At 32.9% G+C, this 14,255-nt stretch overlaps 1 protein-coding gene across 21 annotated transcripts in view; it reads right to left on the reverse strand.

The window, feature by feature from the left end:
- Baz2b (bromodomain adjacent to zinc finger domain 2B) overlaps nucleotides 1–14,255 on the reverse strand; it is a 362,220-nt gene that overhangs the window by 143,672 nt on the left and 204,293 nt on the right. For all 21 annotated transcript variants that reach the window (XM_048812354.1, XM_048812353.1, XM_048812351.1 and 18 more), the window contains one exon: nucleotides 1,780–1,926. In XM_048812354.1, coding sequence (XP_048668311.1) covers nucleotides 1,780–1,924 — 145 coding nt within the window. In that variant the 5' untranslated portion in view covers nucleotides 1,925–1,926. The remainder of the gene's footprint in view (nucleotides 1–1,779; nucleotides 1,927–14,255) is intronic.

Below are 14,255 nucleotides of genomic sequence, written 5' to 3' on the forward strand. Positions count from 1 at the left end.
AAAAAAAAAAAAAAAAAAGAGAGAGAGAGAGAGAGAGATCAAATTGTTTAAGATAAAGGGATCGAGCCCATTATGAATCTTGATTTTACTTTCAAATGGGAAGATTATCAGATAATATATAAGCCAAAAACAATGAATCAAACAAGAAAAGATAAAAAATAAACTGAGCAACCTTAAAAGACATTCTCAGTAGCCTTGGGTGGGAATAAACTATTTGAAATATGAAATACAACATTGTAAAAGTTAAAAATTTTTAAAACTCATTTTGCCAAGTGAAAAAAATATTATCGTGTAGGTATTTAAAATATAATGTGTTAATAAGTGATGAACTTTTGAATAAACAAAAATTACACTTTAATTTAATGTATAAGCATCTCAATATAAAACCTCTACACCCTCTTTTAATAGCAAAAACTACTCCCTTTTCTTACAAGATTTCTGATGTTATTTAGCAACTTAGAATATCCCATCCTTTCTGAAACTCCCCATTACAACTAACAAAGAATGGTGCCGAAAATATAAGTAATCAGAATTGTAAGCAATGCCAGTATCACTGATTAAGAAAAATGAGAAAAAACTACCCAGAAACCTTCAACATTTAAACAAAAAGAAAAGAAAAAAACATTTTTCTAGAAACACCACTATATTAAGGATAAAAGAAACAAATACTAAATAAGAAAGCAGATGAGAATACATTAAAAGGAGTTGACAGCAAAGGAAAGAGGAAGAGGAGTTATAAAAACAGGGAAAAAATTTACAAAAATACAACTGTTTGCAATCATTCAAAGTAATATTGGGTAAAAAATAAATTGTGGCATCACTGTCTTTTAGCAAAGCATATCATCACTGATCTTAGAATCCAGACATCATTTATGTATAAGAAAAATGTGGACAAAGTTGTTAGATTACTTGATGAAGACTATACAAGGTATACAGGAAGGGTTATACTGATTTTTAAGATATGTCATTTTAGTTATTTGGTAATCACTAAGAACATTATTCTATGATAAATTCAATGGCATCCTTTTTTATTTTATTGCTTAAAAAACAAAAATAACAAAATATAGTTAATAATTTGCTAGGATATTTAAGCAAATATTCCATATTTTTATGTATTATTTATATAAAATTACAAATTTTAACTTGAAAAAAAGTAAGATGTTTATTTAGTTCAACTGTTTATAATCATGAAATAATTCTACAAGACAAAAAAAGTAAGGCTAAAATGCTTCCTGCTAATAAATGAATGAGTTAATCAAGTTTAGGGTTTTGTTGTTGCTATTTGTTCATTTGTTTTAATTTAATTTCCCATTAAGTAAATAATCTGCCTTAGTGTAATATATATCTGTGAACTGGGGTAGCTGGAGCATCTGAACATCATTTCAAATACTAGCAACAAGATTAGGACAAAGAATCCACACCATTGGTACTAAATCTTATTACCAAGACTTCTTCTGTATTTCTTGATTCCCTCATAGGTCTATTATTTAAAAAAAAAGACTTTATACTTACTAATTCCTAAATTAACATGGTAAAACAAATTACGATATTAAGATTCAATCCCTCAAAGAGACTTTCCAGTAAGCAGGAAAAGCATGGAATAACCAAGGATATCCCAGTGAAAGATCCAGAAAAAGCAAAGAATACTAGCTGTTTAACCCAGCCATTATTCAACAGGTCAGCAGAATTCACGAGAACATTTTATTTAGATCTCTTTATTAAGAATGCAAATGATCAAAAAGATGGCATTCTAAAATTGAGTTAATAAAGGGTATTTACCACATGGGTTGATTGTAGAGCTAAGTGAAGCAGCTACAGTGGAAAGGCCACCTTTTGAAACTGCTGAAGCCACAGAAGGTGTAGAAGATGAAGTTGGTGTGGTAGAGGAGGCTGTTGAGGATGGCAACCGTTCTCCAGAATCCATATCTACAAGAGAGGGAAAAAATTGATTCTCAGTATTATAATTCTCAAAATTATTCAAAAGAACTAAACATATATAAACCCTTTGCTTACTTTTTAAATTATAAATTTATAAATATATAGTTGTCATAAAATAGGAAAAAATACTTTCATATCTTAAAAATGCTCATGTTGAGGCTAAATTTCACAGTGCAGGAGTGTTGGAAAGTTGGGTCTTCAAAAGGTGATTAAGTCCTTATGAGAAATTGATGCCTTTCTTCTGGGGCTGGGCAGAAGTGAGTGAATTCTTATTTCCTTGGAAATGGGCTATTTCTTTGGAGAAGTGTAAAAGGGAAGCCACTCCATATAGTTAAGTAAGTTCTTCTGATCTTGAACTTCCTGCCTTCAGAATTGTGAGATAAACAGACCTCAATATCAGGTATTCTGTTATAGTAACAGAAAATGGACTACAAAAAATGCCAATTAATAAAATAAGTTTAAATTTTTGTGTGTGTGTGTGTGTGTTGACAGGTTCTCACCCTAGTTTTCCATTTTTTGACTCAAGTGATCCTCTAACTTCACCTTCCCCCAAGTAATGGGGACTACAGACAACTGCCACTGCACCTGGTTTGAAATAAGTTTAATTTTAGTGTACTAAATCTCTTCTAATAGATTTACACAGTTTTCTTATGTCCAAAAAAATTAACAGTGTTTTAAACAGTAATTTCCCACAAATGTGTAATACCACAAAACTTAGGAAAATTAAAATTATGTTCTTCTTCTTAAAGAATATTATTTATTCAATTGCAATATAATTCCTGTATTATCTTAAAGAATCAAGAAAATATCATATTTGAATAGAGGGCATTCTTGTCTTTTAAATCTAGATAGTAATATACTTGTTGGTCTTAAGTGTCCAAGAATCTGGCATGGTAGTCTCTAATAAGAGAGTCTCCACTCCTCCCATGCAAAAAAAAAAAGCAAATACATTTTTAGAGTTTTTATTGGAGTCAAGTTTTAATATGATTTCAAGTAGACTTAGCAAACCATTTATAATGACAAAATCACTTCTAAGCATATTTATTACTTCACTTAGCTAGTGTATATACAATCTTACATGGCTTTATTGTAACAGCAGATGTTGATATTAAAACTCCAGAATATAGCCTGGCATAGTGATGCATGTCTACCATTTCAGTGAATCAGGAGGCTAAGGCAGGAGGATCACAACTTAGTGAGCCCATGTTTCCATTAAAAAAAAAAAAAAAAAGATGAAAGGAGCTAGGATATAGAAAAAATTATCTATATATCATATGGATTTCACACAATATTTAAACACTGATCTTGTCTTATTTTAAAATAGTTCTTTGGGGACTACTTGTTAAGTTTTTCAGAGATAGTTGTTATAAAAGAGTGAGTCTAGTCCTCACCACTCTCTGGGTTCCTGTCTTGACATGTAATTTCTCTCTTTTGTACATATTCCCACCATGATACTATCAGTAATGATATGAGGCAGACAAAGAGGCCCTTGGCAGAAACAGTACCATGCTATTTAGATGTTTAGTTTCTAAAACTGTGATCTCAATAAATTTCTATTTAATTATAATTTATCTAACATCTAGAATTTTATTATATCTAGCATTATAATGACAGAAAACAAACTAATGTGAGGACTAAAGTACGGAATACCCAGAAGGCAAAATAAGTAGTAAAATAAACACACAAAGACACACAGAGATACACACAAATTTTTGGGGATTATTTTTCTTGAGAAAGTTATCTATAATATTTTTAAACTTATATAGATCTATCTACATAATACACACAATTGTATGTATATGCCTGAATTTTGTAATTCTACTATTGAGAATCTAATCTGTAGAAATAAAGAACCAGTAGAAAAAGATATACACACACACACACACACACACACACACTTACACAAAGTTGATTAATATAATATTGTTTAAATGAGAAATAAAATTTAGTCCTGGTAATTAGAAAGACAACTATAGCTCACTGCATATGGTTTAGGGCTTTTTTTAGTTTCAGTAAAGGTACCATTTTCTTTTCTACTTTTGGTTCTTTTTGTTCATTTAAGTGAGAAGAGACTTAATCTTAAAAACATGCCTATGCAACCATTTTCCTCAGCAGTTCTATTATATTCATTATTATTCACATGTAACTTTAACTATTTTGATTTTAGACATACATATTTAGCTCATATGATCTCTTGGTAGATAATTATTCTTCATGTGTGCAAAAGTACTACTGACTTATACTGGTCATAAATTGTTCCCCCCCGCCCCCGGCTTATTTTCATAGGTACTTTTTTTTTAATATTTATTTTTTTTTAGTTGTAGTTGGACACAATATATTTATTTTATTTACTTATTTTATGTGGTGCTGAGGATCGAACCCAGGGCCTTGAATGTTCTAGGCAAGTACTCTACCACTGAGCCACAATCCCAGCCCCAAAATTTTCAGATTTTATTTACTATTGTTCCTGCTAAAAAGTATAAGCTTAGCTCTGAAAGTTAGTCGTCTACTTTGAAAGTTAAGGCAATGCCTTTTTAATTATGAATAATACATAAAATAATCATGTAAAGTAACTTGCAACAAGGAAAGTAGTAAGGGAAAATTTGAGGAGAAACAGAATATTTATATAATATCAACATTTCTCCTCCAAAGCATTTATCAAACAAAAAGGGGAAAGAGTAACTTCACAATGTATAAACTACATCACTATAATAAAATATATCAACATCATGTATTCTCTGGTGCCCCCAAAAGAGCACATCATCTCTGTAGTATTCTTCCAAATATGTATAACCTCAGTAGAACCCTGAGAAAATACTGAAAGACCATAAACAAAATAAATTAGCAGTATTCATTAACAGTGTCAATCATGAAGGAAAAGAAGACTGACGAACATCCATACGTTGAAGACTTATGAGACAGACTCAAATATGATGTGGGATCCTAGGTTTGACTTAGAACAGAAAAAGGACATTAAGGGATGAACTGGTGAAATTCATTTAAAGTCTATAATTTAGTTAATAATACTATGAGTCAATATTAATTTCCTGATATCTATAATTTGGACATTTATACAATGGCCAGATCCATTAGTGACATTAGGGAAAATAAATGTGAACCCTGTATTTTTTTTAAGTCACAAATTATTTCCAAGTAAAAACAAAACAACAATGAGACGCACAAAGTTGGTCATATAGTAAGCACTCAAAAAATAAAAATGTATTCGAGTAAAAGAGTATAAACATAAATCTTGAAAAAACAAAAACAGAGATTATCTTGTTTTGGTGTGATATTTGAAAATAAGTTTTTATGTGGGTGCAAAAACTGTGTCAAGAGCTTATTAACTGTATAATTTCTCTGAGTTTTTAATTTATTCATCAATAATATGAATGTATATTTGGGAAGGTTAAATGAGATAATGCAGCTAAAGTCCTTAGAATCTAACATTTAACAGTCATTAGCTATTGTTTTTTAATGAGTAAACATCTGCCTATATAATTACCAATGAGTATAGAAGCAATAAAAGAAAACTTAAGGTATTTTTAGGGATTATTAATGTTAAAGTGAATATTTAATAGTAATAATTATTTACATGTTATGCATACCTTTTTCATGGCATTATATTTTTAGCCAGATAAATCTGTGTTAAGAATTTAAAATGAATACCTCATAATGTTTAGGTACCAATGTTAAGGTATGTTACAGTATCTTAAAACTTTTCAAATAAGTTGTAACACGAATATAAATGAAAAATTAATAATTTTAACTTGACAAAATAATTAGCCCATTGTCACATTGAGTTATTATTTATTATTAAAACGTAATATGTAAGAATAAATAAAAAGATTAAGTTATTCAGACAATTTAAAAAACATGTACTCATTAAAATAAAAACCAGGGGAGATCCAACATGGTGGCGGGCACGGAGGTATCAAGTCTCTGACCTCTCCAGCAGCGCCGGCATAAGGAGTCTTAATTCGTCTAAATGCTGTTTGCTCAAGATCACTAGGCATTGCTGAGCTAACGTGGATCTGGGGCGAATAGCCTGCTCCTCTCAGAACACACACCAAGCCCATAACAGCCGAATTCAGGCTCCCGTTCGCCTGCATCTTGCAGACAAACTGCTCTGGCTCAGTGCTAAACGAACCCGCGAAAACTGCTTGTCCGCTGAATCCTGTGGAGGTAAATACCAACTGAGCCTTCACAGGCAGTGGCAACAGGATTGAGACGGGGCTTGGGAGGGCCAGTCAGGACCCACCCGTTGCTTTGGTTCTCTATAGGTTCAATGCAATGCCAATCAAAATCCCAATGACATTTCTTGTAGAAATAGATAAAGCAATCATGAAATTCATATGGAAAAATAAAAGACCCAGAATAGCAAAAGCAACTCTAAGCAGGAAGTGTGAATCAGGCAGTATAGCGATACCAGATTTCAAATTATACTACAGAGCAATAGTAACAAAAACAGCATGGTACTGGTACCAAAACAGGCGGGTGGACCAATGGTACAGAATAGAGGACACAGAGACTAATCCACAAAGTTACAACTACCTTACATTTGATAAAGGGGCTAAAAGCATGCAATGGAGGAAGGATAGCATCTTCAACAAATGGGGCTGGGAAAACTGGAAATCCACATGCAACAAAATGAAACTGAATCCCTTTCTCTCGCCATGCACAAAAGTTAACTCAAAATGGATCAAGGAGCTTGATATCAAATCAGAGACTCTGCGTCTGATAGAAGAAAAAGTTGGCTCCGATCTACAGACTGTGGGGTCAGGCTCCAAATTTCTTAATAGGACACCCATAGCACAAGAGTTAATAACAAGAATCAACAAATGGGACTTACTTAAACTAAAAAGTTTTTTCTCAGCAAGAGAAACAATAAGAGAGGTAAATAGGGAGCCTACATCCTGGGAACAAATCTTTACTCCTCACACTTCAGATAGAGCCCTAATATCCAGTGTATACAAAGAACTCAAAATATTAAACAATAAGATAACAAATAACCCAATCAACAAATGGGCTAAGGACCTGAACAGACACTTCTCAGAGGAGGACATACAATCAATCAACAAGAACATGAAAAAATGCTCACCATCTCTAGCAGTCAGAGAAATGCAAATCAAAACCACCCTAAGATACCATCTCACTCCAGTGAGATTGGCAGCCATTATGAAGTCAAACAACAACAAGTGCTGGCGAGGATGTGGGGAAAAGGGTACACTTGTACATTGCTGGTGGGACTGCAAATTGGTGCAGCCAATTTGGAAAGCAGTATGGAGATTCCTTGAAAGCTGGGAATGGAATCACCATTTGACCCAGCTATTCCCCTTCTTGGACTATTCCCTAAAGACCTTAAAAGAGCGTATTATAGGGACACTGCTACAACAATGTTCGTAGCAGCACAATTCACAATAGCTAGACTGTGGAACCAACATAGATGAATGGATAAAAAAACATGTGGCATTTATACACAATGGAGTATTACTCTGCACTAAAAAATGACAAAATCATGGAATTTGCAGGGAAATGGATGGCACTAGAGCAGATTATGCTAAGTGAAGCTAGACAATCCCTTAAAAATAAATGCCAAATGTCTTCTTTGATATAAGGAGAGCAACTAAGAAGTGAATAGAGAGGAAGAGCATGAGAAGATGATCACCACTAAACAGGGACGAGAGGGGGGAGGGAAAGAGAGAGAGAAGGGAAATTGCAGGGTAAAGGAAGGAGACCCTCATTGTTATACAAAATTACATATAAGAGGAAGTGAAGGGAAAGGGGAAAAAAAAACAAGAGAGAGAAATGAATTACAGTAGATGGGGTAGGGAGAGAAGATGGGAAGGGAGGGGAGGGAAGGAAAGGGGAAGGGGGATAGTAGAGGATAGGAAAGGCAGCAGAATACAACATACACTAGTATGGCAGTAGGTAAAAAAGTGGATGTGTAACCGATATGAATCTGCAATATGTATATAGGGTAAAAATGGGAGTTCATAATCCGCTTGAATCAAATGTATGAAATATGATATGTCAAGAACTTTGTAATGTTTTGAACAACTAATAATAAAAAAGTAAAGTAAAAATAAAATAAAAACCATTCAGGTATCCAAGAACCAACTACTTCAAGATTTCTCTTAGGGCCACAGTATTGAGATTTGATACCAATACTCTCATTGTGACCCCCTGTGTTAAGAATATCCCTTTTCTTGATATTTGAACATCACCAAAAAATTGGTTCTATGTGATCAAAAACCAACCCAGAATCACAAGATCAAAAAGAACTGACTATATTAACATGACTTCCCTATCCACAACATACTGTCCTACAGAAGAATATAAAAGATGTATAGTCATATCTTTTAATTCAAGGCTATTCATGAGATTATGGTTTTTAGTGTATAATTTTGGACTTCTTTATAGAAAGTTAAGCAGTTAAGCTAGGGCGAGTGATGTGTGTGTCTGTAGTTCCAAATACTTGGGAAGTTGAAGTAGGCATTCAAGGGCAGACTGAGCAACCTAGCAAAACTCCATCTCTTAAAAAATAGAAAAAAGGGGGCTGGGGTTGTGGCTCTGCGGTAGAGTGTTTGCCTACCACGTGCGAGGCCGTGGGTTCGATCCTCAGCATCACATATAAATAAATAAATAAATAAATAAATAAATAAATAAATAAAGGAATTGTGACCGACTACAATTAAAAAATAAATATTAAAAAATAGAAAAAAGAAAAAAGGAAAGAAAGAAAGTTGGTTCATCAGTTAGGGTAAAGGTTACTACAATTGAAAATTCACATAGAACTTTGCAATGTGATATAAATTTGTTGTAAACCATGGGAGAAAAATGTGCAGAAGAGGAAGTGACAAAAACTGATTTGATTCATTGTAAATCTTTTCCATCACTGAAAACAGTGGTACCAAGGAACATTTGGGAGAGATGTTTGATTGTAGCAACTTGTAGCTAATTGCATGGAGTAGGCATTGTAGCAACTTGTAGCTAATAGCATGGAGTAGGCAGAGACTAGAGATACTGCTAAATACCCTACAATGCACAAGACAGCCCACACTCAATAACAGAATTATCAAGCCCAAAACGTTAGTAGTGCTAAGGATGAAAAATCAAAAGTTACACTCAACTACCAAAACCTTCCTTTTTAAGTTTTAATTTTATATAGCTATGAATAAGATGATTCAACCTGATTTCAATGACCCAAAGTCAATATTTTGTCCGCATACGTCTAGAAGTATAATATTTTGCATTTTGTTCAAACTGTTTATAACAGATAGCACATAGTATGCAATTAATGTATATCATAATGCTCAAACTGGGTGACATAAATTTGCTGTATTTTACTAAAATGATAATTATCTGTAACAATTCTAAGACAAAAATCAGAATTTGTGAAAACGAAGAGCACAAAAGTTTCTTCCTTGCATGCAGATTTTATGTACTATAAAAAAATTCAATGATCAGCTGTTAATGGTAATATTATTCAAATTCATGTATTGCCAAATATTCCTTTTTTTGAATCACAGTTTATGAATACTGACAGCCGGGAGGCATAAACCTGAACAGGTACAATTAGGGAAGGTAGGACATGTTGGCCTACAAAATGTATAATTAATAAATGTATATTATCTCCCTGTTTCAGTTGCACAAATAGTTCAGTATTTAACTATATTTAATTTATAGCTAAAGGGGTTTGGGGTACACTTGCCTAGCATGTGCAAGACCTTGGGTTTGATCCCTACACTGGTGAAATAAATATAAGCTCTAAAACCGATCAAAGTTTGTCAGATTAAACTGACAATCAGAAATTACTCTTAAAACAGACTTAAAAAGCTAGGTGTGCTGGTATGCGCCTGTGAGAGGAATGGCTTGAGCCCAGAAATCCAGCGTAGGCATTTAGTGAAACCCTGACTCTTTTAAAGAAATAAAAAATACAGAAATAAAAAATAAACAGAAAAAAAAAAGAAAAAGAACAAGAACAGGCCATAGATATTTCTCCTGGAAGAGTTTTCTTAAAGAATGAGTCTACCAGCTAACAACATCAAAAGTTGTGGAAATTCAAAGAACAAAAACAGACTCAGTGAATCCTTACTATATATAAAGAGAGGATATATTTATATATATATTGAAATGTAATAATTATATACATATATATGTGCAATAATTAGGAAGAATATCAGGAAATAAGTCACGATGCTGCTTCTTTTGGCTTAGCAGAACAAGTAACAATTGGTGTGTATATACTTGTATACAACCAGAGATATGAAAAATTGTGTAGAGTTTAAGTCCCTTATTTTCTAACAGTTCTAACAAAGGCTTTTATATGACTTTCTTTAGATAACTTCCAGCAACTAACATTTGGACATATAATACTTCAAGACACTAAGTAGCTTAACAAAAACAGAAACCAAGCAATAAAAATTTTTCTGTTAAGGGACTTTAGGAAATAGATGAGGTGGAAATACTTTATTTGCAGACAGAATTATTCTCTGAATATAATGTGTTCATAGAAAAATAATTATAAAAATTTTATTTATCTACATTTTCAGAAAGTTATTTCTAGGAATTAAATGGTATATTGTGATCTAAAATATGAGTATATAAAATGGATTGTTTTGTCACTTGTTGCATTTTAACTACTTCTGTAAACAGTTGATTAATTACATCATCAAACAGAAGCCAACTAACAAGCAGGTACTCTTGTGTTTAGTCTGTGATCTGGAATGAATTCAGATTCTCCCCAATACTAGTTTCTTTACCTAAAAAAAAATTATGTAGTTGAATTAAACTATTTCTCAAGTCACTGTTGGAATTTTATAAACTTGTTGGTTAAAAAACAAACAACTGTACCAACCTAAATACCCTTCAATAAATGAATGGATTAAGAAATGTGGCATATATACACAATGGAATATTACTCAGCAATGAAAGAGAATAAAATCATGGCATCTGCAGGTAAATGGATGGAGTTAGAGAAGATAATGCTAAGTGAAGTCATCCACCCCCCAAAACCAAATACCCAATGTTTTCTCTGATATAAGGAGGCTGATTCATAGTGGGGTAGGGAGGGGGAGCATGGGAGGAACAGATGAACTCTAGATAAGGCAAAGGGGTAGGAGGGGGAGGGGAAGGGAGGGGACATGGGGTTGGAAATGATGGTAGAATGTGGACATTATTATCCAAAGTACATGTATGAAGATACGAATTGGTGTGTATATACTTGTATACAATCAGAGATATGAAAAATTGTGCTCTATATGTGTAATAAGAATTATAATACATTACAACAGGAGGCTGAGGCAAGGAGAATAGCAAGTTCAAATAAAAAAACGAATTAAAAAAAAAACAGGGCCGGGGTTGTAGATCAGTGGAAAAGCACTTGCCTAGCATGTGTGAGACACTGGGTTCGATTCTCAGTACCACATATAAATAAATAAAATAATGGCCCATAGGCAATTAAAAATATTAAAAAAAGACTTCCTGCAAATGAGCAAATAACACACACACACATGCAATTTACAATGATTAAAATATTTAACAATTTCTTTATTTATTTTCCTTCCTTTCATTGGCCTTAATTCTATCTCCAAATGTGTACCATGCTAAATTATAGATTTCTGTTAAATCTTTTAAAAATTTACTCTTGTCTTATTTATACCTCAAGAGACCTGATGATAAGAAAATAATCCAAGTGTAAAGCACTGGTTTCATACTGTTCAATAAGTAATCTATTCAGAGTATTCTTTTCTAACCAACGGATTAAGAATTCCTTTGCAATGAGATATCTGTGGGGAAGAGCTTATCCCAATACATATGAAATAGATATATGAGAATATTAAAGGAAGATTTAACATCTATGGATCAAGTAAGCCATAAGCATAGTCCATGAATTTAAATATTGACTACACGTAGAAATTTTCCCCAAGAACACAAAAGTTAGAAAGATAAAAATAGAGACAATGTAACTAATTCTTTCATCTGCAAATTCGAGGGGTTCCTAATAACAAGCAAAAGACCTAAAGCTTTAACTAAGAAACATAACTAAAATTCTAATTAGAATATCTAAGACAGTTCTGGTAAACAACTGAGACCAATGCTTAAGAGACTAAACAAATAACACAGAGTAGCAGATAAAATTATGTTACTTTATGTAAAATATATAGGAGCACGCAGAAGCCCAGAAAGCAAAGAGTCTACATAATGAACTAAAAAAAAAAGTACTACATAATGAACTAAATAAAAACATCCCTTTCCTGGGTTCGGTAATGCACACCTATAATCCCAGCACCTCAGAAGGCTGAGGCAAGGAGGATAGCAAGTTCAAAGCCAGACTCAGCAACTTAGCGAGGTCCTAAGCAACTTAGTGAGATTCTGTCTCTAAATAAAATACAAAAAAGGGCTGGGGATGAGGCTTAGTAGTTGAATGCCCCTGGGTTCAATCCCCTCATATAAAAATGAGAGAAAGAAGAAAACACAACGTCTCCTTTAACGGAGAAGAAGCAGAACTTACAGAATAGGGCAAACAACATACTTAAAGAGGGTAAGAGGCTATGGATAACATATAAAAATAACTTTGTCTTAGTGATCCCAATATTAGATTTGGCTTTCTGATATTAACTTTCCTGCTTAAAGGTTTTCAAAAGAATTTATCTTAGAAATACATTGACGTGTAGAAGTAAAGACATATGTGTAAAGGATATTTATTTCAACTTTGTAATTGCAAAATACCAAAAACATGTTTCTGTCAATAACAAATTATTAGATTTAATTGTTTTTATTATGTTACTATGCAGCTTTAAAAAAGAATGAGGTAGGTTTATACTAGTTAAGTGAAAAGAACAAGGTGGAAAAGAATTCAAAAAACAAGATTTCATTTGTGATAAAAATATATATAAGAAACTGGGAACTGTATTTACCGTATTATGCAAAGGGACCAGGGGTGTATTTTTCACTGTGTATCTTTTTGCCCCACTTGTTTTGCCATGTGCTTGTGCTGATGTCAGTTAAATCAATAAAAATGTTTTTAATAGCTTATTATTGCTAGGATTACACTTGAAAATGCTTCATGCAGTTTCAAGGTAACTCCAAGTACTTTGGAATAGGGGTTATGTTTCTGGCCCATAAGACTGCTTCCATCAAAGTCTTCTTTTATGTTTTTTACATTAGAATTCTATTCCATTGAAGAAAGCGGTCCATGCTTTAAAAAAAAAAAGTTTGTAAATTACTGATCTAGTGTATATCTATTCATTCTAGTTCTTAATAACTTGCACAGCTGTTCAATCCTACATACCATGACTTCAAAATGTGAGTCCTCATCTTCAAGTATGAGTCACTTTCACTGTTTTCTGGTCTTTAACTCATGATTTCAAGCCAATGTACAACTTATCTTCAAATTAAATCTTATTCTCCATAAAAAGCATTCCTAATTCTACATTCCAAATACCCAGATCCTAACAGGTTCAAGCAATCATATCATCTATATCATGTCATCTATATACTATTCCTTTTTCAATTTCCCTGTGGCTGCTCAGTTCTTTCTTTTCTACCTTCATATTTTACAGAGTAGAACAAAAAAAGAATAGGAACAAAATAAAGTAATTATTGAATAGAATGTTTGCCTCTATTGACATTCATAATTAAGAACTTATCTGTGGGGGATGGAGAGTAACTCATTTAGGAGTCTAAAATACTAAAATAAAATGATTATTTCCCTCACAAAATCTAAAACCTACCGGCATTGAAACCATCCTCTCCTTCTTTCCTTCCTGCTAAAATGGAAGAAGCAGCCTAATTCCCTCAGACGTGGTACTGTCTTTACACAACTTACAGGGAAGCCTAACTGCATCACCCATTCCTACTCTTCTCTTCTTCCAATCTACTAGATTCTTTTCAGTTATACCTTATCTTCAAAAACAAGAAAAATCTTCTCTTTGACCTTCATTTTCATTTAGTTACGTCACTTTTTTGTACTCCCATTTTCAACTAAGATTTTTTAAACTGTCTACTCACATAGCTGTACTTTTCTATTTTGCTTTCACAATATCACTCACTCCAGTCTAGCCTTCCAAATTTATTTCTGCAATGCATTATCATATCACTTTAGGACTAGATCCCACTGCCATAATAACAAACGAAAATTAAAATCCAATCAAATAATTATGTGACTCTGCCAAAAAGGAAGTCTATGAAAAGAAGAGAGTTTAAACAGAAGGTTTAAAAAAAAGAATGTTGATACAGTGGCATTTATCAAAATGGGGGACTGCAAATACCACTCAGATGGAAAATTCCATGTAATGGTATCTTCAATCTGGGAA

Source organism: Marmota marmota, unplaced genomic scaffold, assembly GCF_001458135.2.
Source record: "Marmota marmota marmota unplaced genomic scaffold, marMar, whole genome shotgun sequence".
Classification (NCBI taxonomy): Eukaryota; Metazoa; Chordata; class Mammalia; order Rodentia; family Sciuridae; genus Marmota; species Marmota marmota.